Below are 26,990 nucleotides of genomic sequence, written 5' to 3'. Positions count from 1 at the left end.
CCCTTAATTTTTACTTACAAGAAAAACATTGATATCTTTCACCTGAAGTGCGATAAAAAGATTCAATTTTTTTTATATTCAGTGGAATATTAAAATACCCCCGTGGCTTGCAATGGGTTAATCGTTCTCCCGCAAACTATTGGAAACCATATCCGCGACTTTGATATTCCGTTAACCAAATTGTTATGTTTTCATAGGTATATTTACGGTATATTTCTAAGGGTCGGACACACTGACGGAATACCCAGCGCCATATCCTAGAACCATTTCAAATTATGTCGTTTTTACCACTGACTTTTGTTTCTTTTCTGTTTTAAAATATGCTTAAATTCTTTAGAGGAGGACTGCGCAGAGTCTGTTGTTTTGATGCAAAGAAGTCTGCCTTTGGTCGACTGAGTAATATTACGAGAATTTGGTTTTCCCCACTGCCCGCGAAATCCAAATGGATTAAACCATGCTGCGTTCTTTACCTGGAAAACGATATTAAGAAGGAGACGCACATTGTTAAAGTTCTTGACGGTGTCTTGGTGGTTTTATACAACAAGTCTCGGGATAAATTAATTTTTGTACGGCAGTTTAGAGCTGCAGTTTACCAAGCTCAGATGAGCCGCAAAAAGCCAATCACCAAGGGGGATGTGGATCTGCAAAAGTTTCCGCCGGAGCTGGGCATCACGCTGGAGCTGTGTGCGGGCCAAGTCGATAAGGACCAAAGCCTGAAGAATATAGCACGGGAAGAGATTCTCGAGGAATGTGGCTACGATGTACCCGCCGACAGCATACAGCCGATTTTTCACTACAGATCTGGCGTGGGAATTTCAAGCGGCGCGCAGGCATTGTTCTATTGCGAGGTGTGCGATGAACAGAGAGTATCCGCGGGCGGTGGAGTAGACAAGGAGGTAATACAGGTCGTGGAGTTGTCGCTGGATGAGGCTAGGGAGCTGGTCAAAACAGGGATGACAACAAACGGCGGACCGGCGCTGCTGGTGGGCGTGATGTGGTTTCTGCTCAATAAAGCTCCAAAATCTTCGTAACGACAATCAAATATCAGTGTGACCATGTCCGATACGGATTTAAATGTCATAAAGCTTGCCCGCAACTGCCATAAGCTTTTGTTGTTGTTGTTGTTGGGTGCTGGGCATCAGCTGTCTCCCGGAAAATATATTTTTAACACCATGGAAAACGTATCGAAGATCTGGTTGGGTCCGCTGCCCGCTGACTCCCCCTATGTGAAGCCATTTCGTATGTACTACATCCAGAATGGCGTGGAGAAGAACTGGGACCTGCTCAAAGTTCACGATAGCGTGGCAATCATTTTGTACAACTCAACGCGACAGAAGCTGGTGCTAGTGCGCCAGTTCCGTCCGGCGGTGTACCACGGTGTCATCGCCAGCGAGCAGGGGAACTTTGATAATGTCGACCTCCAGGCATTTCCGCCCTCAATTGGTGTGACCTTGGAGCTGTGCGCTGGGATTGTGGACAAATCGAAGAGCTGGGTTGAAATTGCACGGGAGGAGGTTCTCGAGGAGTGCGGCTTCGATGTGCCCGTGGAGCGCATCGAAGAGGTCATGGTTTATAGGTAAGTAGGTGGGACATATGACAGACGAAGCTTACTTATGATCTGTTTATCTCTTGCAGATCTGGTGTGGGTGCTTCGGGTGCCAAACAGGCCATGTACTACTGCGAGGTGTCCGACGCCGATAAGGCCAACAGCGGCGGCGGTGTGGACGATGAAATTATTGAGGTCGTGGAGCTCTCCCTGGACGAGGCCAAACGCATGCTGCAGAAAGGAGCTGTGAACAACAGTCCGCCCAGCTGCCTGATGGGCCTTTTATGGTTCTTTGCCAACAAGGCACCCGTTACGGTTTAGATAAAACATCCCCCATTGTTGACTCTGCGGAGATAAGACGGACGTCTCGGTGATAAGGCGGGGGACTGTTAACACACTTCAAATGCTTTCCAATTGAATCATGTGAATGAATGCGCCCAGCGCCCAAGTAAATCCAAAACTCAATGCCTCACGAGGCTATGTAAAGTATAAATATTTTCCTACATGAGAGAATAAACTTTGTTCAGGCAGGCACTCGCATGAATTCGGTCAAGTGGAGGACTCCGATCCGACTCCCACCTTAGCGGCAAAGTGCATAAATCGCTTATAAATCAAAATGCCCCTAGCCGCAGAGAGCCGGGGGGGCGGCCCGAGACACAGAGCTTCTGCTGCTGCTTCTGCGGCTGCATCTAAACGGGTTCCGCACCGCGTTCTTCCCTCGCGATTCGATCCGATCCAATCCGACTCGTGGTGTGCAGTGCTGTGCTGTGGCGCGGCGTGGCGCGGCGGGGCAAGGTGAGACGAGACGAGACGATGCTGTGTGCCGTTTTTGGGGCCCCTGTCAGGCAACGTGTTGCGCAGCTCAGGTTACTTATTTATACACGGCCAGGGACTTTTAGCTGCCGGGCCTGCTCCTGTGCCTCCGTCGCGCCACCATCTGAAGATGGAGCGGAGCACCACCGGCCTCAGCTTCAGCTTCAGCTCAAACTCCAGCTCCATCTGCATCTGCATCAACGACAGAAGTTCAGGCGGTCATGGTGAGCGGTGGCGTGGAAATTTATTTACTTCAGAGCCATGATTTGGCAATATTTCAACATTGTAATAGAATTTCTTTCTTTCTTTCTTTCAGCCTTTTCAAACTTGACTTCCTTTTCGGCTACAGTACCCCCTCCACCCCCCACCAAACGCAGCATCTTCCCCACTCCGCTCTTCCCGATCCCGGGGCATGTGCGTGCATTCGATTTTCAGCAGATAATCAAGGCCGGTTCTTTGTTGTTGTTTGTGGCTGTTTGCTTGCGTGTTAACCTCATGTAAATTATGGCCGTAAGGCAGGGCCGAGGAAGGAGCTCCCCATCCATGCCCCCATGGCCAGAAGAACCAACAAAAATGCGAGTGTTGAAATTATATTTAATTTGCATATGTTGAAAGAGGAGCAGGAGCGGGAGCAGGAGCGGGAGCAGCATGAGCCACAGGTAGCATCGGCCTCGGGGTCCACATGCAAATGAGTTGAGGGAGTTCTTTGCTCGGGGATCAGGTGTTGTCATGGAATTTGTCATGGCATCGCGAACAGATCCGTTCCTCCCCTGCCCTCAAATGTAATGAATGAATGCCGGTTTTTGCCCCTGCGATTTCCTTTGATTTCTCTGGCTGCTGCTTCGCCATCACAATCATCTGTCGCCTGTCACTTGCTCCCGTTTGAAGTGGTGCTCCCTGCCGCAGAGCTCTCAGTGCTGCTGCAGTGCTTCAGGGCTCCCCAAGGTGCAGAATGGATGCCAGCGGAGCCAACTGATTGCCTTCTGTCTGCGGGTCTGCGCCAAGAGTTGCGCAAGTCCAAAGTACAGAATTGCAATTATTTCATAATCACGTCCCAATTTATGTGGCCCCAGCGATAGGCCAGAGATTGCCATTTCGAATCAAAAGCTGTGGCTGCTCTTCTATTCCTTTGGACCGTGCTGACCTCCAGTGGCCATTGGAGTTGGCTGAGAACCAAAGCGCCCCGGGCACACAAAATGGAGTCCGCACACGAAACAGGAGCAGGAGGGGCTGTGGGCTGTGGGCGGGGGCCTGGGGGCCTGGGGGCCTGGGGGCTCGGGGATGTGGTGGCGGTAGAACGGGAAGACGGAAGATCAAGAAATCGCGATCATGAGTCCGGCTCGGTTTCAGTGCGCATGCGAAAATTAAGTGCAGCCAGCAACAATCATACTCGTACCAACAACAGCGAAATTACCTGTAAAACAGTTATGGCTGTTGCCTATACACTCGCCAAAAGGGTATAAGGACATTGCCAGCTATTTAGCTTTCTCTGGCAGAGACCTTTCCTTATGCTGGTTCCTTGTGTGGATCACGTTGTCCCTCTTGAAATTCATGAGCTTCATTCTGAGAAGAAAGCATGTGTTTTGGATTATTTTTAAGATCGATTTTCAAAGGTTCCTAATATATAAAGTTATTTATTTAGAATTGGATAATGTCCAGCATTTAAATGGCTTTCACACATTGGGTTTTATTTTATACAAATTCTATTATTTTAAAGCCACTTTATAAAATTAATTGGGTGTCTGGAATATATCATCCAGCTCTTTGTGGCCTAAGGAAAATTTAAACAAAAGGAGATGGAAATCCCCTGCGGTTCTGGATCGGATCACTATATATACCTTCTTTTTAAATATCATCTAACCCATATCAGTAATTCTAGACATATCTGATATTTTTTTTTTTACAAATCGTTCTTTAAAGGGTGTCCAAAGCTTCGGCAGACCCGAAGCCTTTCCTTCTTTCATGTCGGGTATTGCTGCTGCTTCGGCTGCCGCTGCTGCTGCTGATGCCGCTGCTGTGGAGCAATAATGAAATTTTTTATCGGATTTGATTATAAGTTGGCCAGGCCTTACCGCCTGGCCACCCCGCCGTCGTAATCTGCCAATAAGAAGAAAAGTACGAGTAAGTAAGGTAGGTTGAGTCGGGTTGGATGGTCTGCTGCTGCCTGGCTGGTAGCTAGCAGGGAATGGGATGAGGATTGGGTTTGGGTTTGGGTTTGTGTTTGGGATTGGGATTGGGAGCAGGGTGGTGGTTGGGGGGCATGGCAACAACTATGTAGCCGCCGCCGCTCATTGATTCCGCCTGCCGTCCGTCGTCCGTCGTGATGCACTTTAATGAAATGAAATCTTATACTATCATGAGCCGCATGAACTGTAAAGCTAAAGCCCAAGCCAAAGACTGACTCGAAGCTGGAGCTGGCGGTGGCGGTGGCGGTGGAATGGTGGGGAGGGAGGGGAAGGAGAGACGTTGAAGTCGAAGTCCGAGCCAGAGACTGGCTTTGGCTTTGGCCACTCAAAATGTATAATTATCTGGCGGTTTTATCCGTTTGCCAATATTAAATTTCTCATCACGCCCAGAGCGGGGCCTGAGAGAGGAAAATGCAGTTGCAGTTGCAGTTTTGGGTTCTTGGGGCAGCAGCGCTGGGGGAAGTAGTGAGGTGGGGTGGGGGGTGTCATGGGCACGGGCGCCGTCAAACAATTAATAAAAGGCCAAATGTCTGCAATGAAATTTATGCTGCCGCTGCCACCGATGCCACCGAGTTATATATAGGCTTTGGATTTCAAGTGGTTTCGAGTCTGGGCTTTTCCTGCTCCTGCTGCTCCTGTTACGGCTGCTCTTGGTGGGCAAAAGGAAATGGCTCTGGCTTTACCGTTTTAATACCCAGCGGACTTTCTAAAATCGATGCCGCCTCTGCCCCTGCCACTGCCACTGCCACTGCCGCTCCAGACCAACTCCCCGGCACAGGTACACAGGGCTTCTTGGGGCGTTGTTCGGTCTGCCAGTCGTTGCACCTTGCTGGGAGACTTGCCGCAAGGTGCGCCATCGGACAGATCGGACAGATTGAGCACAGGAACGGATCGGAACGGAACAAATGTGTGTCATATGCTTACCCATGAGGCATGCCACCAGCTCCGATTGTGATTATTGCCAGGGGCCATGATTAGCTTTGGCTTTATCAATTAATCAAGCTCCGTTTGCATTGCAATTATTTATGCTGTATGCTGGGAAATATTTTCCAAAGCTACGAGTCGAGAGGTTCTCAAAATCTTTCCTTTGAGATTTTCAAGAGGGACACAGTTCTTTGCAGTATGTTTAAGTCACCTATAAAAGGGACTCTCTTAATATTAATTGGCAAAATATAATGGTAGAATCAGTTCGATTTTGCATAAGATCAGACCATCTCAAGATTTGGAACTCTTCCATACAGTGTTCTTAAGGGAAGTGCCCCTTAAAAGTGCCCCTTTATTTCAACAGATTTGAACTTATTTCCCCACATAGATAATACAAAATACACCAAATCCCCAGCCCTTGACCCCACAGCGGCTCCATTTTCCAGCATCCACATCATCGACTGTCAAGAGCATTTTTGAGCTGGTGCTGTCGTCGTGCACGTGTTGCCATTTTAATTACCCGCAAAGTGGCAACAAATATTTTTGGCCAAATGCGTGTAATTGAAATTAAGTCATAAATGGCTAAAAATGCGATCGGGCCGATCGTCCGAGCCGACCGACACACATTGCACACAAAACGCGGCTAGAAAATATTAATGAAGTCGGCCCGGGCCTTAAGAAGCCGGGCCAGATGGCGAAAAAATTTCACACTCTCGGCTTTGATTTATGACAGCGCTACGTTCATATATAGGAAAAGCCCCTGCAAGGAAACTTGATGCCTTGGCTGAACGGGCCAGTGGCTCTCAAACTGGGCACAGTTGCACCTGCCTGGTGAGCTTCGGGTCTTAATTACGGGAAATTGTTGTTGGCTCTATGGCTCTCTTTCATCTGCTTCTCTTTCTATAAAGCTCTCTTACTATACAAATAGCTCTGCAGTGAAGCGCTCTCTTTCTCTTTGGTTTCCTATTGCTAGTCCATTCTCTTTTAAGGCCCGCATCGCTGGAGGCGCTCTTTGCCGCTGGGTTCTCTTAAGAGCTCGATATGGTGGTGCTCCGCCCACCGATTCGGAAATGGAGAAAACCCCCAAAAGCCACAAGGAAAGTGCTACAATGCTTTGCTATTTGCTCCAATTACGAAGGTCCCTTTAACCGGAGCATATACTTAAATTGGAACGGTAATGAGATGAGCTTTGCAAAAACGAAAAAGCTATGGAACTCCCTTAACAAAGCTTTCCTGCCGCTTATGTTCTGACTCATACAACAGCGCCTCTTGTGTGGCATTCCAATGAGGATGAGGGGGGCAGCGATCGAAAGGAGTGGAAGGAGAACTCCTTAATGACATTTCGATGAGCATTTAAATAGAGATTTCTTCAGTCTTAACAAGGCTACAGATGGACCGCGCGGGCACACAATTAAAAATCATTTGCATATCAAACCGAAACAACAACAACGATAAACGGAGATGAAGCCAAAGGCAAAATGGATAAAACGGAGGATAAGCGGAGAACAAAAGTGAAACTCGGACTGATCTTGTTGATAAGAAGAAGAAGGCAGGCCAGGCCAGTTGGCCAGGAGGAAGGCCGACCGGCATTAAAAGTCAAAGTCAAAATCAACAAAGCACCGAGATGGCCTAAACAAGATCCTGATAAAGAACCAATACCAATCATGCATGGTCCCAAACAGCTGCCACCGGCGACGATGACGATGACGATGGAGACGACGACATCCACATTCACATCCCCAACGTTGACCGCAACAACTTTGTTGCCTCAAAAGTTGTTGAACTTAACGCGAAATCTGGTTGTTTGGTTGTGTCTGGCCCTGCGCCTGCGCCATGCGCCTGGGAAATTAACAAAAGAGTAACAACAAGAACACACCAGCAAACAGCAGCCACATTTCGGCAGAGCCCAAGCGGGATCCACATCCACATTCAGGTCTGGGGATGGAGCTGAAGCTGACGCTGAAGCTGGAGATGGAGATGGGGTCTGGGAATGCCGATGTCTACGACTCTGTATGCATTTTGAAGGAGTTGGAACTGACTTGAGTTGAGTTTAACAGACAGCGAAAGATCGCTGGTTCGCTGGTCGGTTCGGTTGGGTTATCTGATTTTAATTAAACGGCATCGCATAATAAATTATCTTCATTAGGGTTACCTTGGGGGAGCAGCCCCAGCCCCAGCCCCAGCCCCAGAACAAGCCGCAGCCCGAAACCGAAGCGAAACGAAACAGAAAAGAATCGTATGCCCGATTCTAGTCGGCCACCAATACGAGTCCACTCCATTCGTAAACCCCATTTGTGCCCCCACCTTTTCCTGATCCATAAATCAAAAACGAACGCATGCATCCCCTTGACTGGAGTGCGTGTGTTCTCCTCCCGATCCTCACTCCCCAACATCCCACTCTCCCCATCTCAGTGGACCATCCTTGGGCCTGGTCGCTCGGTGCTCATGTTCATTAATGAAAAACCGGACCAACTGTCAAACAGAATCTGCAAATCATTCGACGCGACGGCTGTGCGCCGTTGACAGTTGGAAAAGCGCTGTGCCGCTGTGTCCAGGAAAAATCAACACATGCTTAGATAATCAGATAAAATAAAGAATAAAAAAAAAACCCCAAGGAAAAAGTGCAAACGACAGTTCAGATTGGTAATTGGTACAACACGAAGAGTTTATGTTCTTTCCGAAAGAAAGGAGAGCTATAAAGGATTTTCTCAATGTTTTTCAAAGATTTTAAGTCGAATTTTATGCGGATTTGCTTAACAAAGTTTCAGATTAAAGATGGAAAGGTTCTGGGGAAAATAATGAAGAGACTTCTTTCTACAGAATATTTTAAAAACAAAAACAATTTCAATAATCGAAACAAAGAAAAATTACTTGTCTTTGGTTTAGAATTCATTCAGATAAATTTGAATAAATAAAAAAAATTATTTAGCTCTAAAATTTAAAGGTATTTCTTATCAAGGAAGGTCTCTTTTTAGAGACCAAAAACCATTAGCTATTCTAGATTTTTTTTTGTAAATTTATAGATGAAATATTCCCCTTCAAAGTCCTTTAAGATACTTCAACTCTATATTTATCCACGCAAAATCAGACAAATAGAGTTTGAGCCCGAATAGATCGTAGTTGAAGACACCTTTTAGACAAAAAAGATCTATATGAATGAAACCCCTACAACCAATTTTTAATTTCAGATCTGTTTCCTAAGAATCTTTCCATGCAAAGCACCCCGACAAGCAGATCTAACTTCAGGCAAGGGTATGGATGAAATCAATCGAGTGAAGAGTTAACTGGAAGTGGGGCACAAACCGGTTGCACATGGTCAACTGATTGACGAGTTGCGTACCTCAAATGTGCAGCTAACACGCACACAGGTGCGTGCCACTCCAAGTGTGTGATTGTGTTTGTGGAGTTCTTGGAGTCGCAGACGAAGCTGGAACTGTGGCTGGAGCTGGAGCTGGAATCATCAATAATGGCAGCCAAAGGAAGCGCATGTACATGTCCATGTAGCGCTTAATGATCTTGAAATCGAAGTTGCATTAGCATTGAATGTGCCCCAAGCAGTCGCAGCAGCCGCAAAATGTTTCAATTATTTGTAAGCAGCCGACAGCCGACAGCAGCCAGCCGGCAGACAGAAAAAGAATGAGGAAAGAGTAGAAGAGCAACAACAAATTATGAATAATCGAGTTCATTAATCAAGTGTTAATCTTCATGCATGGTCCACGGCGCATTACATGGCCAAACACCGAAAATAATATGAAAATACACAACCAGAAACCAGCCCCCAACAGACTCTTGGCCAAACCCTCTCTCCAGCCTCCGGTTTTAAGCGATTCAAGATCCGAGAGTCCCGTCCCGCGAAGCCCAAATCTCTAATTTATTACTTTTCCAGCATTTTGCTAATGAAGACATAAAAACCGCAATCAAATTAAATATTTTTCTTCATGGGAACAAAATGTAAGCGGTCCGCATTACTCATCCAAGTCCATGTCCATTTCTTGGTTAGAAATTGTTGCGGCCACAACCTTGTGTCTGGCTACCAACTGGAACTAAATGGTTTTGGCGCCGCGTTAAAGCCCTTTGTCCCACACCGAATCGAAAGGAGAATCTAAACCCCATAAGTTCTATAAATTCGTTACAATTTGTATACACATTTTAATCAAAAACTGAAGGAATTATAGGTGTGGCTATTGATGGTCAATGGTTTCCTATAGTGAAGGTTCTGATGATGAACAAATCAACGACGGAGTTATTTTCCATCAAGCAATTTCTCAGTATTGTGAAATTAGATAATTTATTTTCAAAGAATATAGACTTCTCGTGTTGTTTTGTGATGGTAAAGACTTTACTTTGTGACCAGGGGAAAAGGTGTTCTTAGGTTCAGTGATCCGCCCAAGGGATCTGCCCGTATCAAGAGCTTTCACTGTAGAAATTTTTGTACAAAAACTGAGCCAAAGAAATCCCTTTAAAAATACATACTTAATGCCACATCGCTTAAACATAAAAGTTTTGAACGGAAGTCGTTACTCCACTCGTTTCCAAACCAACTCTATAAGAAATCGAGACCTCCCTTTTGTTTTTATGCCCCAAACAACCCCACTCTTGTGACCCGAATTTTGTTACGAAAACAACCGGAATTAACTTCCAATCAAATGCAAATGGTTTCACCAGCAAAAACAAAAAATCTGAAAATTGCAGAGCTTAAGTCTCGGAGCCACGCCCAGCCAAAAGCCGGGCCTCGTACATAGCTTCCTCATTTCACATAAGTCAAACAAAATGCGCCCTTTAGGGGAGCCCTCGGCGGAGCGGCAGATTATGGCTCCCCTTATTAAGGCAGCATAAACCCAAATTAAATTGTCGAATTAAGGCAACATCTTAACGGCTGGAGGGGTCTGAACGGGCCTGGTGGCAGAGCAACGAGTTATAAATTTAAATTAAAACATATACAATAAAATGTAAATCTCGTGAAATAATAATAAACGTCTGCGAGGCGACTCTAAATGATGTAAAGCCCGCACATTTATATGAGTCCGAGAGGGTCCAAAGTCTCCGGGGCTCCATCCATGCCATCCATGGAATGGATCAGCTTGAGCTCAAAATTTTCTGGCTTTTGTTGTTGCCACAAATTATATGGTTCGGGCCGCAAAACTGGCGAATTATTGTGCGTACGTAAAATATGAATTACACATGCGCCAGTCGACAGACCTCGTCAGAAAGGAGAGGAGATGGGGATGGGAATGGGGATGGGGCAAGAAATTAAGTTAAAAATAAAACTCAAACTTGAAGACCAACTCGAAAGGTAACAAAAACATGCAGCTACAACTACTGTACGCAAACACAAACAATACTCGCACCAAAGAAACACCAGGAAAGCCAGTAACAAAACCGAAAAAATTTACAAGTCACTCACAAACACATATGTATGTACGTGGGGCAGGGACCGGGGCTGCATAGCAGGTCCCAAGCCGAAGTGGAAGAGGAACCAGACGACCCAGGAATATGTGTAAAAAAAAAATCAAATTAAACTTCATACGGATCCCGCTCTCGGGTCTTCGAGAAAATATAAAGCTCCCAAAGTCCAAGAACCAGAGCACATCGCAAACACAGGAGAAGAAGAGAAGACCAACTCGAACACAGAAACACACACGAGTTATAAAACGTGCCTTGGGATGGGTTCTAGAGATGGCAGCGTGAGGGTAGCGTTAGAGAACGTGCCATGGGAGATGGGTTTCAGAGTCACTATATATCTTGAACTGATTGTGTATCGTCTGTCTTTTCATATGTGCACTCGAGGTATAATTGTGTCGAATTTTGATAGAATCTCTTATGAAAGGAAGTCTTTAAAGTCCCTAAAACGAGCTCGAAATATAACTTGTGATGCCTTGGGTTATAAATAAGATGGAATCGTAATGGATCTTGCCAGACCGTGTCACTATGGGTAGACTTAAGAATCTGCTGAAGAATTTCGATAGTCTCATAAGATTTAAGCCACACTTTTTATTTCTTAAAAAGAAACGTGCTAAATTCAAGAGATCTGATCGGTTGTCGAATTAAATTAATAGAATTTGAATTAGTGGATTTCAAATAGCTTTAAGTTAAAGTAAAATCTTAAAAATCTTGACCAATTACCATATATCGCTTAATCAGCATTCCATATTGGGGAGCGCCCCCTTCACGCGCCCATCTCCAGCTTGAACCTCAGCGAAGCGCATAATCCAAAGAACCCAAAGAGGGCCCCTAAGAAACATTTGTGAGTCGAGCAAATAACACTTTATTTCATTCATTTAACAGGTTTCATTTATGAGCGGCCAACAACACCAAGAGGCAGTCCGTCAGTCAGTCAGTCAGTAAGCGTCCGCATCAGAGGCCCAATGGTCAGCACACAGAGCTCTCGGGTTCGGGCTCTGGCTCGGGCTTGGGCTGCTGCAGCCCGATCTGGCAACTGCCAGACTAGGTAATGTTCCCACGAAACAGGTTGTGGCACCACAGCGCGGTCCACGGTCCTGCCACAGTCTCGTGCAGCAAAACTGAATCTGAAGCTGCGGCTGAAAGCCGGGGCAGAGACTGATGCTGATGCTGACGCTGACGCTGAAGTGTTGCGCCTTCGTGCATGGCCGAGAGCTATGGGCCACCGCCACTTGGACCGTACCGGGCCGGGCCGGGCTGGGCCGGGCATGCCTTGCTTCTCTTATTTTCCTTCTTTTTTTTTATTTACAGCTATGTGCGAGCCGGAGCATTGGGTGTACGAGTGGTACGAGTATATGGCCATGGGCAAGGCAGGCCGCGTCAGGGCTGCTGCAACTGGAAGCTGTAGCTGGTAGCAGCACCTGGGGTTGGGTCGTCCGATCGCACTTACTGCCGCCTTACTGTTGGTGCTGCTGCTGCTGCTGCTGCTGCAGGCAACTCCAAATCAAAATCTGTGCACAATTATGGCCTACACATCTGGCCGGGCCGGGCCGGGCCAAAGCCAGTCTCCGGCTGGACCGATCCGATGCTCGTGCTCCTCATAAATATTTAACGAGTTTCATTTTTAGCCAGCATTGTCTGGGCAGCATTTGCAACATTTGCCATTAGAAGCGAAGACCCCATCGCCAGACGCCTCATGAGCTTCCAATTAGTGTTGGATTACATATTTGTAGCCCGATTTTGTGGCATTGTAACCAAATTGGAACATATAAATTATGGACAAATTCGGTAGGAAATCCAAGCCGGATAAATGGAGAGTATTACAGAGACAGACAGAGAGAGAGAGAGAGAGAGAGTATGGAGAAATACTCATTGTTGATTATAAGTTCATTTTTGAAGCATTAAAATTGGAAATTAAATCGCAATGAATCATCACAAATTGATCCCGAATGCTGGTTCAATTTAACGCCTCGAAATTGTTATAAATAAACGAGAAATGTTCCGTTTGGCTGGCTGTCTGTCTGACTGCCTGGCGGACATTGTTAGCAAACAAATTTCATTGTACATGAGAAACGGATTTGTTGGCTCCTCTTGTCTCTACGGCGCAATCCATCAAAAGAGAAATGGGGAACCGAGGAACCGAGGAAAGCCGCGGGTTGTCTATCCCTTGCCCTTGCCCTTACCCTTACCTTTGCCTTTGCCTTCTTTCTGGTCTTTGGTGCTCTGTGCCTATTAATTTATTGTTGGTATTATTGTGTGCTGGTAATCAACACGTTCCTTTGATGACCTTGCACTATACAACCATCGATCGTGTGATAAATCGAACGGAAATCATTAATAATCAGGCAAAATCAAAAAGCGTTTTCTTGCCTAATGACTGGGATCGTTGCCGGTGCCGGTGCTGGGGCCCCAGATAGCAGTACTTATGTAAAACGTTAACAGCAATTTGAGCTATGATGATTTAAATGTAGCATCTCAGACGCGATAGAAAGGTGACCAACCCAAGCTGATTTCATTCCGATTCGCATTCCAATGGATGGCCGCCGAGTCCCCCGAGAGCTTCAGACACTTGACTCTCGGATCCATCGAGTGGTGGTCAGGCGGCGATGAAAGTTCAAATCACATCGATCTCGGCGGCTCCCCATCTTTGCCTGATGTAACTCTCGAGTATCTGATGGCATCTGGCAAAAGCCTGTCCGGGGCATTGGCGCGTCTTCGTTTGGCGTTTTGTTGACAGCAAAATTGCAACTTCAGTTTCCTCCACTTGGTCGGGAGTCCCCTCTCGTCTCGTCTCGTCTCGTCTCTCCTCCTCTGGGTTTGCCTCTGTCTTTGGCTCTGTTTCTCGATCCATTGTTTATTGGTTTTCGTTTTGGCTAAATTATATGGCAGCCATATACAAAATATCAAGAAATGCATATTTATAAGCATTCAGGCAGAGGTGGAGGTGGAGGAGGCAGGAGGCAGGAGACCGACCTAACAGAAACTCCGGCTCACGTTTTCATTTGCCAGAAGGCAGGGAACATGCGATGACAAAACGACACGAAATCCTTTTTTTTTCCTTCCCGATGTGCTTGTTGTTGTTGCTGTTGTTCTTTTAGTTGTTGCTGCAGTTGTTGGTGTGGCAACAACCGCCCTCCAGCCGCCCCTGAGGTATGAGGCATTGTTGTTTGTTGTATGACGGGCTGCGACGCTTTTGACATGATCAGACATTTCCACAAAAAAAAAGAAGAAAAAGAAAGAAAAAAAAAGAGGAAGACTCACACAAAGCCAAATCGCATCAAGTGCAGTGTGCAGATCTCTCTGTCCACACGGTTCGATGCCCATTCCGATCCGGATCCCAGAACGATCCCAGAACGATCCTCACCCCATTCTGTGATCTGCTGCTCCTGCAGTTGTTCGCTGGTTGTTATTGTTCCTACTTAATGTCTTTAATATTCATGACCAAGCGAAAGTAAGCGACTTTGTCTCGATCGTGTCCAGCAAATCGAAGTCATCGAACGTTGATCGCACAACGTGTCGTACCTCTTATTTGTTGTTGTTTGTGTTGTTGCTGTTGTATCGCAACAACTTCGAAATGTCGAAATGCGTGTTTTGGTATCTTCATATGAAGTTGTGGACATTTACAGGTATAACGATTTACTTAAGAAGCCTGGAAGTGCTCGGTCTTCTTTGGCGGTAATAAAAGTAAGAAAAGATCGTTGATCTTGTGTTATTTTGGTTAGTAGATGTTGTTAAGGTAACTGTTACAATTAGTAGCAGGATTATATAAGTTCTCGTACATAGATTTGTCTATTTCTAAGAAGGAGTCTCTCAGAAGAATGCACATTAGAAGATCCGTAAATTACCACTCCAAAGAGATAGAGAAATTGGAAAGGAGATCCGTAGAAGATCTTGGCTACTTACTGCCTTGATCACCTTCAAATATTCGTTAATATCAAAGAGATAAAGAAATTGCAAGATCGATCTATTATATTTTATAAAAAGACTATAATCTTTCAGAATCTTTCATCTGCAAGAAGGGCTTTAAGGTATTTTTATTTCTAAGAGCATGATCCTTTTATGATGAAAAGCTTAGAAAGATCATGTATCATATCATATAAAACATGTCCCATATAGACCATAGACTTTGTGAAACTTAAGGATTGTAACGTAGTTTTATAGAATTCCAAAGAATCTTAAGTACTGAGAGATTACAACACATTTATTTGCCCTGTTTCTGGGACTTTCACTGCACTGTGGATGTGTTTCCACGTTTCAGAGATCTGTTATTTGATATACCATAAGCTTACTTATTAGATAGGTAAGCGTATCTTTCAGTCGACTGCTTATTTCTTCTGGCTGATTAAATCGAACGCGTAATTCAGCCGGGTCTGTGCCTTGTTGAGGGATTGATGTCTTAGCCCCGGCACAGGGCACCCTGCAACCTCCACCCTGCCTCCATGGAGTGTGCCCGTGCATGTTTATGAGCTTTGATGTTGCATGTTCGTGTTTTTGTAGATGTGTGTGGGAGTTTGTGGCGTCTTCTTCGAGGGATCAGCGATTAGTCAACCCATGAAAGACAAAGCCGAAGACCTTTGGATGGGCAAATCCGAGACTTTGGACAGACATTTGATCTAACAAGGCTAACAGCTGCTTCGTTGCCTCTGTGCCACATGTGTGTGGCATATAAAGCAGCTACTTCCGGTGGTCTGACCAATCGATGGAAATGCTTTGGCTGTGGCTGTGATTGTTAACGCTTTTGAAAACTTTCCAAGAACTCGGCTCTTTCGAAACGTCCATCAGTTGGTCAGCAGCAGCAGCAGAAGTCTTGAAGACTCTCTGAAGCCTCCCGTTTGATCCCCCGTTCGGCTTGGAGCCCACTCCAAGCGCTGTCCAGTGGCCAGAAACACACCTTCTGGGGGCTGCTGCCTGTCTAGCCAGCGGCAGGGGCTACGCCGACGGGCGACCGCGACCTGGTCGAGTCACGACTTCGGAAAAAAACATAAAAATATCGGCGGCAATAAATAATAACAACGATTTTCCAGACTATCTACCAGAGGCCGTTGCGGACGGGTCCGGGGCCGGGGCCGGGACCGGGGCCGTGGCCGAAAGACCAGATAGAGGAAGAGCTGGCCCCCTGGATGCAGCGGAGATACGGGAGTGGAGGGAGGACTCCTATGCATAGGAGGACTTCATAGTACGCCTGTTGTGGCATTTGCATGGCACTCTGGATTTTTATTTATTACACACTCTTACATGGACGGACACACTCCGGCTCCGGCACCAGCGCATACTCCGACACACACACACTGGCATACACATGTTTTTTTTTGGCATTTTATTGCCGCGGCTAATTTGCCATAAAGAAAGCGCCAAAAATTATTTGTTACCAATAATTTTGTTGCCTTTCTGGTTGTGTCGTTCATGTTTTTTTTTTTTTTTTTGGTCAGCTTTGAATTATTTTGCATTGAAAATTTGTGCGGCATTAGCGTGAGAAATTCTCTGCGGATCGTTGTCGCTTTTGATATTTGAGACCGCACGCAGAGTCAGGGTGGGGCGGCGACTGTGGCAGGGGCAGGGGCTACCATCTGCCTCCTACCACCCGCTGCGCCGGGTAGAGGCAACGCGTCCGAATGAGGTGTGAATTATCTGAGCGGGCAGCTCTTAGGTCTCACCGTCTTAGATGTCTCATATATTTCGATTAAGCTAGTAAGAGCTCGTACAGCCCGATATTCCGACTAAAATATACCTGGCATATGGAAGGATGTATTAGAAATTGACATCAAAGCATATTAAAGAGTACTGCAAAGGAGGATTGTGGTTGTGTTTCTGTTGTACAGGACAAGAGGTGCATATCCATATTATTCTGAATATCAAGACTTCTTCTTAATTGTCTAAAGATCGATCATGTCTGCTCCATTGAATTTTTAGTCTTACTATAGCTTCGAACACCATATACCCTTGATATTTTCCAGTACAGGGTACACACCCGTTTATGCAAATAAATATAGAATGAGCTTCGTAGCTTCGGAGTGCTGGGGGCTGCCTGCTGGGCATTTTGACAGTTTGTCGTACTCTTGGCCATCAAACTGCCGTTAAGTTGCCGACTTTATTGGCCTTATGGCAATAGCTGATAATGAGAAGCGCATTTCTAATCTATCTTGGAGATCCCAGATCCGATAGATGGTTGATCCAACTTGTTTGGCATAATTCACGACCCATTTGGCCAACGCCATTTACTGACATTTGTGGCTTGTTTTCGAGTTTCAACTGCCACATAAATTTCCACGGCTGCCAGCCCCCCAAAAACCCCACCAAACCATTGGAAGCCATTGGAGCAGCGAATGGCAAATTCTAAAATGTATAATCGCTTGGTGGAAATTTGAAATTTGAATTCCTAATGACATTTAGTGTCCATAATGATGGACATTTGTTTTATAATTTCATTAGCCGCTTGTCGGCTATCGGCCAGTGCCATAACTTACCCTCGGATCGGTCTTTGTTGGGGCTCCACCATTATAATTGCCTTTTGATTATATTTCGAGCAAAAAGAAACACACAGAGACGGACAGAGATTTGCATAAACATTTTATTGTTAAATTAATAAAAATCTTGTCAAAAGAAAAGAAACCGAAAATCTGCCATTCGATATCGGAAATCGTTAATCTGTAAATCTTTTCTGAAACAGCGACAGCGATGGCGATGGCGATGTTTTATGAATGTTTATTACATTTCCACAAAAATTGTCGCTTGTCCGGGGTTTTTATTGTCTGTCGGCTCCGCTGACAAGTGCTACATGTTTTTTCGCTCGTTTTGATTTGATTTTGAATTTCGATCTCGATTTGGATTTCGATGTGGATTTGGATTGGCTCTGTTTTCTGTTGGCCAAAATGCATATATGCATAAATTGATTGAAAGTTATGGCAGAGACGGGGCGAATGTTTCCACTAGCATAGTATGTTGGACGATGATCTGTGGGAGATCTGCCATGGAGCCCAAGAAGTGTGTAGTCTTTGGGGGCATGTCACTCCTCTCTGTGTGGCTTAACCTTTAATAACCTTGTTGCTTTTTAGTGGCCCAGCAGCAGCAGCACAAGCAACAGAAACCGAAACAGCTAAAACATTTTCTGCTTAAGGAAAAACAAATTGACAAATAACATAACCTCACTTAACCCAGGCTGCAACGCCTTTTTGTTAGCCAAAATACCAGTAGCAGCAGCGGCAGCAGCCATGCAACGCGCTGTGCGGCAGGCAGGCAGGCAGGCAGGCAGGCAGTCCGGGAAAACGATCAGGAAAAAACAGCTAAAACTGCCTCCAAGGTGGAGTCGGGGCGGTGGCTGTTTTAATTAGATGCCTCATGGGAGTATCTTTTTTGCCAACCTACTGCCACTCTACCACTACAGTGGGCCTAATGGTCTTTGGCTCTGATTAGCCACAGAAGTGGGGTTTCAATTTGTAAATGCGCCAAGGGACATTAAGTGGATAAGAGGGGACTTGTGGGAATTAAGGAAACAACCCAGGTTGTCGCGATTATTTTAATGCTAAAAGTTCTTGATCAATGGTCCTTATTAGGAGACTGATCAAACAATTTTTAATCTTTAATTAAAGGTGTGTAATTCTCTCCTGGCGATAGTTACTTGTTCCTTTTTTGATCAGATGATTGGTCATTGATTAGAATACTTTATTAAGTTCATAAGTCAATTGTTCTATGAGTTTTTAACTACGTAATTATTCTTCATTTATCTCCATTGATCCTTGTTCCAATCATTGGTGATGCATATTCCAATGATCAAATTAGGTATATATATAACAGTACTTATAAGTACTCCTCATCATCTAAATACTAATACCCCTAACAATAGTCTTACTTTGTGGAGATCTCACTACCCCATAACACACCCTGTACACGCTGCGTATACTTAATTTTGCGAGCGACTTTCTATTACTTTCAGTTACATTCCGCTGCTCCTTTTGACCAAACATTTTCCCATTGGCGTCTCACTGGTTCTCCTCGAAAATTGCACTCTTGTTTTGGCCATTGGATTTTTGTAACTTTTTTTCTGTTAACAACAACACGAAACCATGTAATGGCGACAATTCGCATACGCCCCAACAGCCAAAGAAACAGCAACAAAAAACAAAAACAAAAAAAAATGGAGAAAAAAGGAGAAACAGAAACGTAACCGAGTCACCGAAATAAAAAGGTTAATTGAGGAAACATCGGTGGACGGGCGTGATGTGAGCATCGCCCATGTTGAGGACCTCGATGTGATTGGAGAGAGGTCACTGGGGTCCTACCTGGAGTCTCCTATAGCCAGCACACACTGTACCCGTCGAGCTCTGGGACTCCGACTGCCTGTCATCGTCTTCAGTGGCAACTTGAACTGCCGCCCCGAGGCCATCTGCCCCGGGCATCAGCAGGAGGGGGCTGGGGCTGGGGCTGGGGCTGGGGATGGGGCAGACTGGGTGCGGTGGGTGGTGCTGTGGGAGCTGCAGAGCTCCTCCCTAGCGTGCCTGCCAATTGGAAAACAATACCGTTTCGCTTGTTTTCGCTCAGTTCCGTTTGATTTACAATGCAACAGAAAAACCAAAAAACAAGCCAAACGTTTGTCTATTGATTGTTGTACGAGTAGCCGTGGCTGTGGCTGTGGCTGTGGCTGCAGCTGTGGTTGTGGATGTATCTGCGGTTGTGGCTTTGTGGTAGGTAGGTTGGATCCGTGGCAAGCCAGCCAACCAACATGGACGCCATCATCGCCGCTGTTGCCGCTTTCTGCCGTTTGCTGCTCTGTCGTCAAGCAACGAAAATATTTCGCTTTAGCCGCACGAAACTCTGTTCCATCCCGCGATAGAGAGAGAGAGAGAGCGAGAGAGGGGAGTCATTCGCTACTTGCTAACAACAAAAGTGTAACACAAAATCCGTGAGTCGATTTCTGCAAATACTCGTACATACATCCCATCCGCCATGCCATACCCAAGCCATTCCATTCCATTCGCATCCATTGGCTTGGTTTTTCAATTTTTTAAGCTTTTCAATTTTATTTTATTTCTATTTGTCCCCTCTCTCGCTCCCTCTCTCTTTCTCTCCTTTTGGGAACGTGAGTTGGGCGGCGATTTACTTATTTTATGGCCCACTGCAATCGCTCTAAACTTTTTTATAATCCGCAGCTTGTAGTTTTCGATCTGCGAACTCATTTCGCTTGAGAAGTTCATAGAACTTGGCCTCCACCTGAACGCCCGCCCGCACGGAGCCCCATGCCACCAATAACCAAATCATTGCTCAATCGAAAAGCGTCCATAGTGCTCACGATTGTGCCACTTACTCGGTCAGTCGATAGATAGTCGATAGCCGATAAATTGGCTCGGGTCTCGAGATGATGATGGCCGTGGGTATGGGGATGGGCCCTGGGCCTGGGCCTGGGAAGCTGACGATCGTTTTGATTTCCAACTTAGTTCGATTAAATTTGCTGCTTTAATGAAATCATAAATTATGCCGCCAGTGCCCGCAATGGTTGCCCTCAAGCCACAGTGGGACATCAGGGGTTCATTCTTAGAGGAAGTCTGGGGAAAAACCCCACTAAATATTATATACAGAGGCTGCAATTGGTAGAGTTTGATTGGTCAAGAGGAGTAGATAGTAAGCTATCGTAGGGGCCTTCCCCTGAAGATCCCCTGAACTGTTGTATCTTATTCTTCCTCTAGACCTATAGATTCAATCTTGCCCCACTGTGCCTCCCTAGTGGTGCTTGGCCTGCTGACCGCCCTGGCCGCCCGCTTGGCCAAAAACCTATTTGCGGTTTAATCGAATTTACTGTCCGGCAGGGCCTGCCAAGCGAGAGAGAAAGAGGAGGGGGATGCCCCAACCTGGGACATCACTTGTTGCAAGTGGCTGGAGTGCAACCGTTAAGAGTTGGACGAACGGAAGGAGTTGTGGAACGGACAGATGGAGGCTGTGGCATGTACGATAGGATGTGGATGTGGATGTGGGCTTCGATGCGGGTTGCACATTGCGGTTATTAGGGGAAACCAAATTCGGCATTTTGTGTCGCTGCCATTATGATTGCATATTTCAATTTTGGGCAACAAAAGGCAATTTTTATTTGGCCAAAAGGCTCGGGGACTCGGACATGAGTCGTACACGAGTCTCTTGGACTGAGAGTGCAGCAGTGCACTTAACTATTTTTCCGCCTTTTCGTCATTAAATTTTAATTGTGTTTTCTGTGAACGCCCATTTCGCGTTGAAGTTTTTGGGGCTGGATGTTAGAGTTGAGCATTTTGTGGCCGTGGAGGGGATCGATTTCATTTACTTTCGAGTGCTTTGAGTGTTAACTGTTTGCACAAACAACGGGGATGGGTTGCTTTTGGGTTGGGTGCACAGACACAGGGTGCCTGCCTCTACGAGTCGTCAGAGTTGTTTGTGCAGAGTCAACAACATGGCTTTTGTTTTTATTTGCAATTTGTGGCTGACTTGCAGCAGTTGGAGTCTTACTTCTAATTACGAATTCCTTACGCTTCGTTCCGAGGTGCTGATGCTGGTTGCTGGATGCTGCGACTCAGACTGGGACTGGGCACTGGGCACTGGGAATCGAATATTCCCCATACTTTTTCAGATTTTTAGCATTTAAGCGTTAAAATTTGTTTGACTGCGTGTAAATAGAAAACGAACAAAGCGCACAAACAAAACAAACCAACAAAACAGACTCCACAAAAGAAGGAACACAAAGAAGCGTGAAGAAATGTTTTTAGTTACGTTTTGTTTAACCCATCCACACACTCGCACTCGGAGTCGCCCTGGCACTCGCACTCGCACTCATAGACTCACACTCATGGGTGTCCCGTACGGGTGTACATGGAAATTCCATCAAACGCAAGACAAATATGAGTTTTATAAGCCATGAAATTATAATTTGACTCTCGAGTGGTAAGTGGCAAAGTGGCAAGTGAGCAAACTGCATACACCACACAGCCCTCTGCCGCCGCCACCCCTCCCTGCTCCAGCTCCATCTAATCCACTATTTGCTGATCACATTAGCTCTCCGAATAGACTGGAGTGGAGTGGAGTGGAGTCGACTCGGTGCGAACCACGCGAGTTCGTCGGAGTCCGGAGCTTGGATAGAATGACCGCATCCCCACTCCATCCATGGCCCAACAAAGGCGATTGGATATACCCTATTCATGAAGGACAATTCGGTATGCTACTCGTTTTGATTAGAACATGTTTAGAAAGTGCCACGAAATCAATGATCGTATAAGAATAGATATAATTGTTGGAATAAGAATAAAAGTTGTTTGTTCTAGGGATAGGGATAGGATAGGATAGGGATAGGTTATTAAGCTTGGACTGTTCTGAATTATTGTATCCGCTTTTGAGATTAGAACTCATTCATTGAGTGGATTATTTTATTAAATTAAATTGGGGAGTCATGGTAGTCCATGGTTCTTATTAAATGAATTGTTAGAATTAAATTAAATAATTGTATATATTTAAAAAAATGTATTTAAGCGAAAAGAGATGTTTCATTAAGCAAGAAAGCCCGAAGCAAGCCACTTTTCACAGCCAACAAAAGGCATCAAATTGTAGAATTTTCTCCTTCATGTAATTCTTTTCCCGTAATCCTTTAAAGTTTTAGATAGGGCATTTGAACTTCGTGCATTTCTGCAGGCCACGAGCAAATACGAGTATCTATTTCTTCATTTCTAATTAAAATCGCCACAGAAAGTGTCAGACCCTTGCCGCCGCCATACTCGTAAACCAACAGACATTTGGGTCACTGTGGAACCGATTCTGAGGCTTTGGGGATCTCGGACATGGTTAGGGAAGCGGTAGAAGGGAACAAGACGGAGGGACAGTGTCGTTTTTTGGGGGCCCCGTAATCTGGCATGTCATCGCCTGGCAGCTTTCTGTCTGAGCCTGAGTCTGAGCCTGAGCCTGAGCCTGAGTCTGCGTCTGCGCCTTCCACGAAAATGTGCGACTAATGAGCCGCCAAACCGCGGGAAAAATGACAAATTTTCTGCAGTCAGCAGCGGCAACAGAAGCGACTGAAGCGGCAGTCAGACAGCTGGCAACGATTTGTAGAGCCGTTTAATATTTAAAACAAAAGACTGAGGCAACAAACCTCGAGCTACAATCATTTCCAGAGACCCGGAGGGGCGAGGGGCAGGCAAAACACATAAACCACCAAACGAAAAGGCACGAAACAAACGTAAACGGAACATTTGCCAGCTCTTTGGGGCCCTGCTCCTCGCTGGGTTTCATGTAACTGCCATTTTTAACACTTAAATGAGGCAGAGAGCCAGCAGTGGCAGGGGCCAAAGCCAGGAATCGTCTCTGGTCTTCTGGCCAAATGCAAATGAACCCCCAGCGGATCAGGGCCAGACAGAAGAAGAGCCAGCCAGCCCGAAACCGAGGCGAGAGACAAGCGCGAAATGGCAAATGGAGCTGCCTGTTTCGGTCTGGCAAATGTTCTGCAAAACAACTCTGGGGCCTCAACTCCCAACTAATTTAATTGATGATTCCCATTGGCAGACATCTCGATGTGGTCACAAAGAGGTGTCATCGCTTTCCTTGTGGCAGTTGTCGTCGCCATTGTCGTCGTCGTCGTCGTCGTCGTTGTCGTGGCAGCGAGAGCATGTCAACGCCGTGTTCATTAATGTCAAACCAACAAATCGAGTCAAATAAATTGAGGCTACGCGACGTTTAATTAGAAGTAACCAACCATCCAAGCGATCCACAACTTCCGCATTGGGTATCCCAAAAATAAGTAAGGGAAAAGAAATGGGGGGAAAAGTAAAATGTATAAATCTTAAGCTGCAAACGCAATTCGATTGGCCGATAAATGCAATAAATCCTGCAGCTCAGCCTCCACTCCACTCAGACATTGAACTTGAGTCGGATGCGGACTCTGGAAGCCAGAGCCCGAAGCAGATCCCAGATCCCAGATCCCAGAGGCCACTGTTGGCTGGTGGCTGGAGGCTGCTGCTGTGCCAGCAATCATGCGTTAATTTAGTTGCATGTGAAGATTAATTAATTTCCAACATTTTTACGGCCTTCCCTCCGAATCCCCAGTCTTCTGTCTATGTTCTTGGAGGCCTCCCAGCGAAAAACAGCGGGTGTTGTCAGGACTGCGAAATTGCCAGAGAAGGTTGAGGAGGTAGGCGGAGTGGTAGAAGCTGTAAACGTTGGTAGCTGTAACTGGCAGTAACTGGCATTTTATGGGCCCCCAGAAACGAAATCATTTTGTTCGAGGCCAATAAAAAAGCACATTTGGCCAGAATCAACAAAGTCTCGCCAAGTCTCTGGCAGCAGACAAAGTTGAGAGTTGCTTTCGATCATAGCTGCGACCATGGCTATATTTACATAGAATTTGCTGTTGCATTGCTGCTGTTGCTCTTGCCACAATTTCGAAATTCCATTCCCAAGAAGCAGCAGCACTGGAGAATGTGATCCTACCCTAATCCACACTCTCGACTCGAATGGAATCAGAGGCAGAAGACGACTCCTCCACGCACGCAGCAGCAGCAGCAGCAGCAGCAGTTGCTATCGGAGTCGCTTTTGGCCAATTCGAACCTCTTCAAAATCGCATGTTTGCAACTGCAATCGAGCTAAATGGCGAAACGTTACCCATATGTCTATATGTCTACATGACTATCTGTCCGTCCGTCTGTCTGTCGGGCCAACAGCCCATCTCTGTGTCCGCCTGCTGGATCGTTGGTTGCAGTCGTCCAGTCCAGTCCAGTCCAGTCCAGTCAGCATGTTTCCTCTTCTGGTGTCTGCTCCTTGGCTTAGTTCTTGGCTTCTCCTCGCATTGTATTTATGGCTATTCATTTCGTGATCTACTGATTTCGCATGTGTTGGATGGGAATCCAGAACAGAGCCACAGATCTCTGGATGAACTTGTAGCCTTTCGGCTCCATGGCCACGTACTGTGCAGCAGCCCCAAGCCTGAGACTCCACACTCGCTGAAGCAGAAGGAAAGATACAATACAGATACAGATATATACGAGTAGATACACATTTCGTGGCTGCAGTGTGGAATGAAATAAAATAGAAATCATTAAGACCAAAAACACACATAGTAAATCTCATAAAGAATTTGTGGCAATTTCCTGTTCGATGATTTTAATGCCACAACAACCTGGGAAGCAGCAGCAGCAGCAGCAACAGCAGTAGTCCCCTGTCCACAGAAGACCTTGGCCAAAAACGTCTCGGGGACCCTGGCTCTGGTGTTCTCGGTTGAGTCATGTTGCCGCCGCCCAATGGTCGTGGATTGGTTATTTCTGTTCGGGTCGTGTGCACAGTTCATCATCGGAACATAAAAATTCACTGCGTTCGTAAAAAACAAAAACCCAAAACGTACGAGTAACCAAAAATCTTCATCTCATGCTGATGAGAAGAGCTCCAGTTTCAAACGCATACAGGCACCCAAAAAAATCGAAAGATCGAAAAACCGAAAAAAATAAGACCAATGCAAAGAACACGTGAGAAAATCTCACCCGAAAAAAAGAAGACAGTCGTCTCACAGACCAAAAAAGATTCCCTCAGCCAAGAACTTGAACGATTTTTATTTCTTGTTCAGCGGCGACTAGGGCGACGATATCCATATGGTGACGGCAGAATCTCTGGCCTCTGGGCCCTTTCTTGTTGCTTTCCGTTGGCTTTTTGTTAGGTTTTTTTTTTTTTTTTTTTTTGATACATACAATATATTCTTCTTTTTATTTATATTCCCATCACAACTGATTGCGCTTCGGTCGATGCGATTAGTGTTAAAAGGTATTAAAGCGGCAAATGCACAACACACGCAGACCCCGGGGAACGGGGCAGACGGAGGGGTGCGGCGGGGTGCTTCTCTCTGCTCCATGGGGACAAGGGATCGGTGGAAATGGGGAGTGGGAAATGAAAGGCAACAAAACGTTACAGTTGCCACTGTCCCACTGTGGCCCGCTTTTTTCGTTTGTCGCCCATTGTCGCTCAATTTGACACTGCACTCCGCGTCCCCCGTCCCCCGTCCTCGTCCACGTCCACGCGGCCGGGTCGTCCCCATCATCATCGTCGCCGCCAACGTCCGCAGTAAATTTGTTGTCATTTGATATGCGAGTCATGAGGATTATTAGGTTCAGCCGCCGAAGAGAAAAAATAAACGGCCATGCGACAACCCGACCATATATCGAGGGGGAATACAACAGTTTGCTTGTGGCAAAAGTTTCACTTTTTGGCGATTCTTCTGTATTCTAGGGTGTACAAAAAAAATAACCTTCTGAATTTCTATAATTATTCCATGCTTCGGCATTTGAGAGTTTCGACATAAGAAATTATACAAAATTCTCACAAAGATTCCACTTAGTCTATAAAAAACCAAAAATAATCAACTGGAAAATTTAAAAAATTAACTATTAGTGGAGTATTCTATCCTTGTTGTCCTTGCATAGAAAGTCCCTCAATTTTGGTTTTTATAATTTTATAAAATAGTGCTATGCACCTACAACAACGAACGTACTTGTTTTTCCTAATGAATACCTTTTCTTTGAGAAAATTTCAGTATATGTTTTTTTATTTATTTCTTCAAATTAATTTAATTGTAATTTTCTCAACTGAATTATTTCGAGGTTTCGTTGTATGCTGTATGCCTTCTCTTTTCAATCTTTCACTTGCTTTTTCTAACGTTTTCATTGAACAACAAGAACCACCCTCGCAGTCGTTTAAGCCAGCACAAAGAAGACATTTGCCTGTGTCATTGTGGAGACAGCAATCCCCTCTAGTCACCGGCTCAGTCTCATTCAGGGGGCCCAGTCCAGTCCATTCCCCTTTCCATTTCCCCGCAGCGACTTCTTCATCCTCATTATGATCATCATCATCATCATCATGGTCGTTGTCACCATCAACGGGCTGTCATTATTGTCGTCTTTATGGTTTTATACTTTTTTAATTTGGAGCAAACTGTCGTTGAGAGCCGATCTGAATGTTGTGTTGGCCTGGCCCGAAGACCGAAGACCAAGAGCTGTGGCTCGTTTGCTTGGAATTCTCATTTTTGGTATTTGGGTATTTGTTCCTTTCTATTTGGATTTTTAGATTGCTTTTAATTTGAGTTATAGAACGTTGCTCATTTATGCCAGCATAAATCGAGATTTGGATTCTTTTATGTATTTATT

At 45.6% G+C, this 26,990-nt stretch overlaps 3 protein-coding genes across 3 annotated transcripts in view; 2 read left to right on the top strand and 1 right to left on the bottom strand.

The window, feature by feature from the left end:
• Nucleotides 1-320: 320 nt before the first annotated feature.
• On the top strand, nucleotides 321-1,120 carry LOC113564930 (uridine diphosphate glucose pyrophosphatase-like). Its single transcript, XM_026984423.1, has one exon. The coding sequence runs from the start codon at nucleotides 321-323 to the stop codon at nucleotides 1,029-1,031; it is 711 nt and encodes a 236-aa protein (XP_026840224.1). The 3' UTR covers nucleotides 1,032-1,120.
• A 37-nt stretch (nucleotides 1,121-1,157) lies between these two features.
• Nucleotides 1,158-2,080, top strand: LOC113565756 (uridine diphosphate glucose pyrophosphatase-like). The gene is made up of 2 exons (XM_026988827.1): nucleotides 1,158-1,576; nucleotides 1,636-2,080. The coding sequence occupies exons 1-2, from the start codon at nucleotides 1,173-1,175 to the stop codon at nucleotides 1,865-1,867; spliced, it is 636 nt and encodes a 211-aa protein (XP_026844628.1). The 5' UTR covers nucleotides 1,158-1,172; the 3' UTR covers nucleotides 1,868-2,080.
• A 2,357-nt stretch (nucleotides 2,081-4,437) lies between these two features.
• LOC6587406 (DNA repair protein RAD51 homolog 3) overlaps nucleotides 4,438-26,990 on the bottom strand; it is a 62,417-nt gene continuing 39,864 nt past the window's right edge. The window contains exon 6 of the mRNA XM_002012994.2: nucleotides 4,438-4,456. The gene's annotated coding sequence lies outside the window, so the exon portion shown is untranslated. The remainder of the gene's footprint in view (nucleotides 4,457-26,990) is intronic.

This window comes from Drosophila persimilis, unplaced genomic scaffold (assembly GCF_003286085.1).
Source record: "Drosophila persimilis strain 14011-0111.01,24,50 unplaced genomic scaffold, DperRS2 tig00000000-arrow-pilon, whole genome shotgun sequence".
Classification (NCBI taxonomy): Eukaryota; Metazoa; Arthropoda; class Insecta; order Diptera; family Drosophilidae; genus Drosophila; species Drosophila persimilis.
The sequence above is the reverse complement of the archived record's forward strand: the minus strand, read 5'-3'. Positions and strand labels throughout refer to the sequence as shown.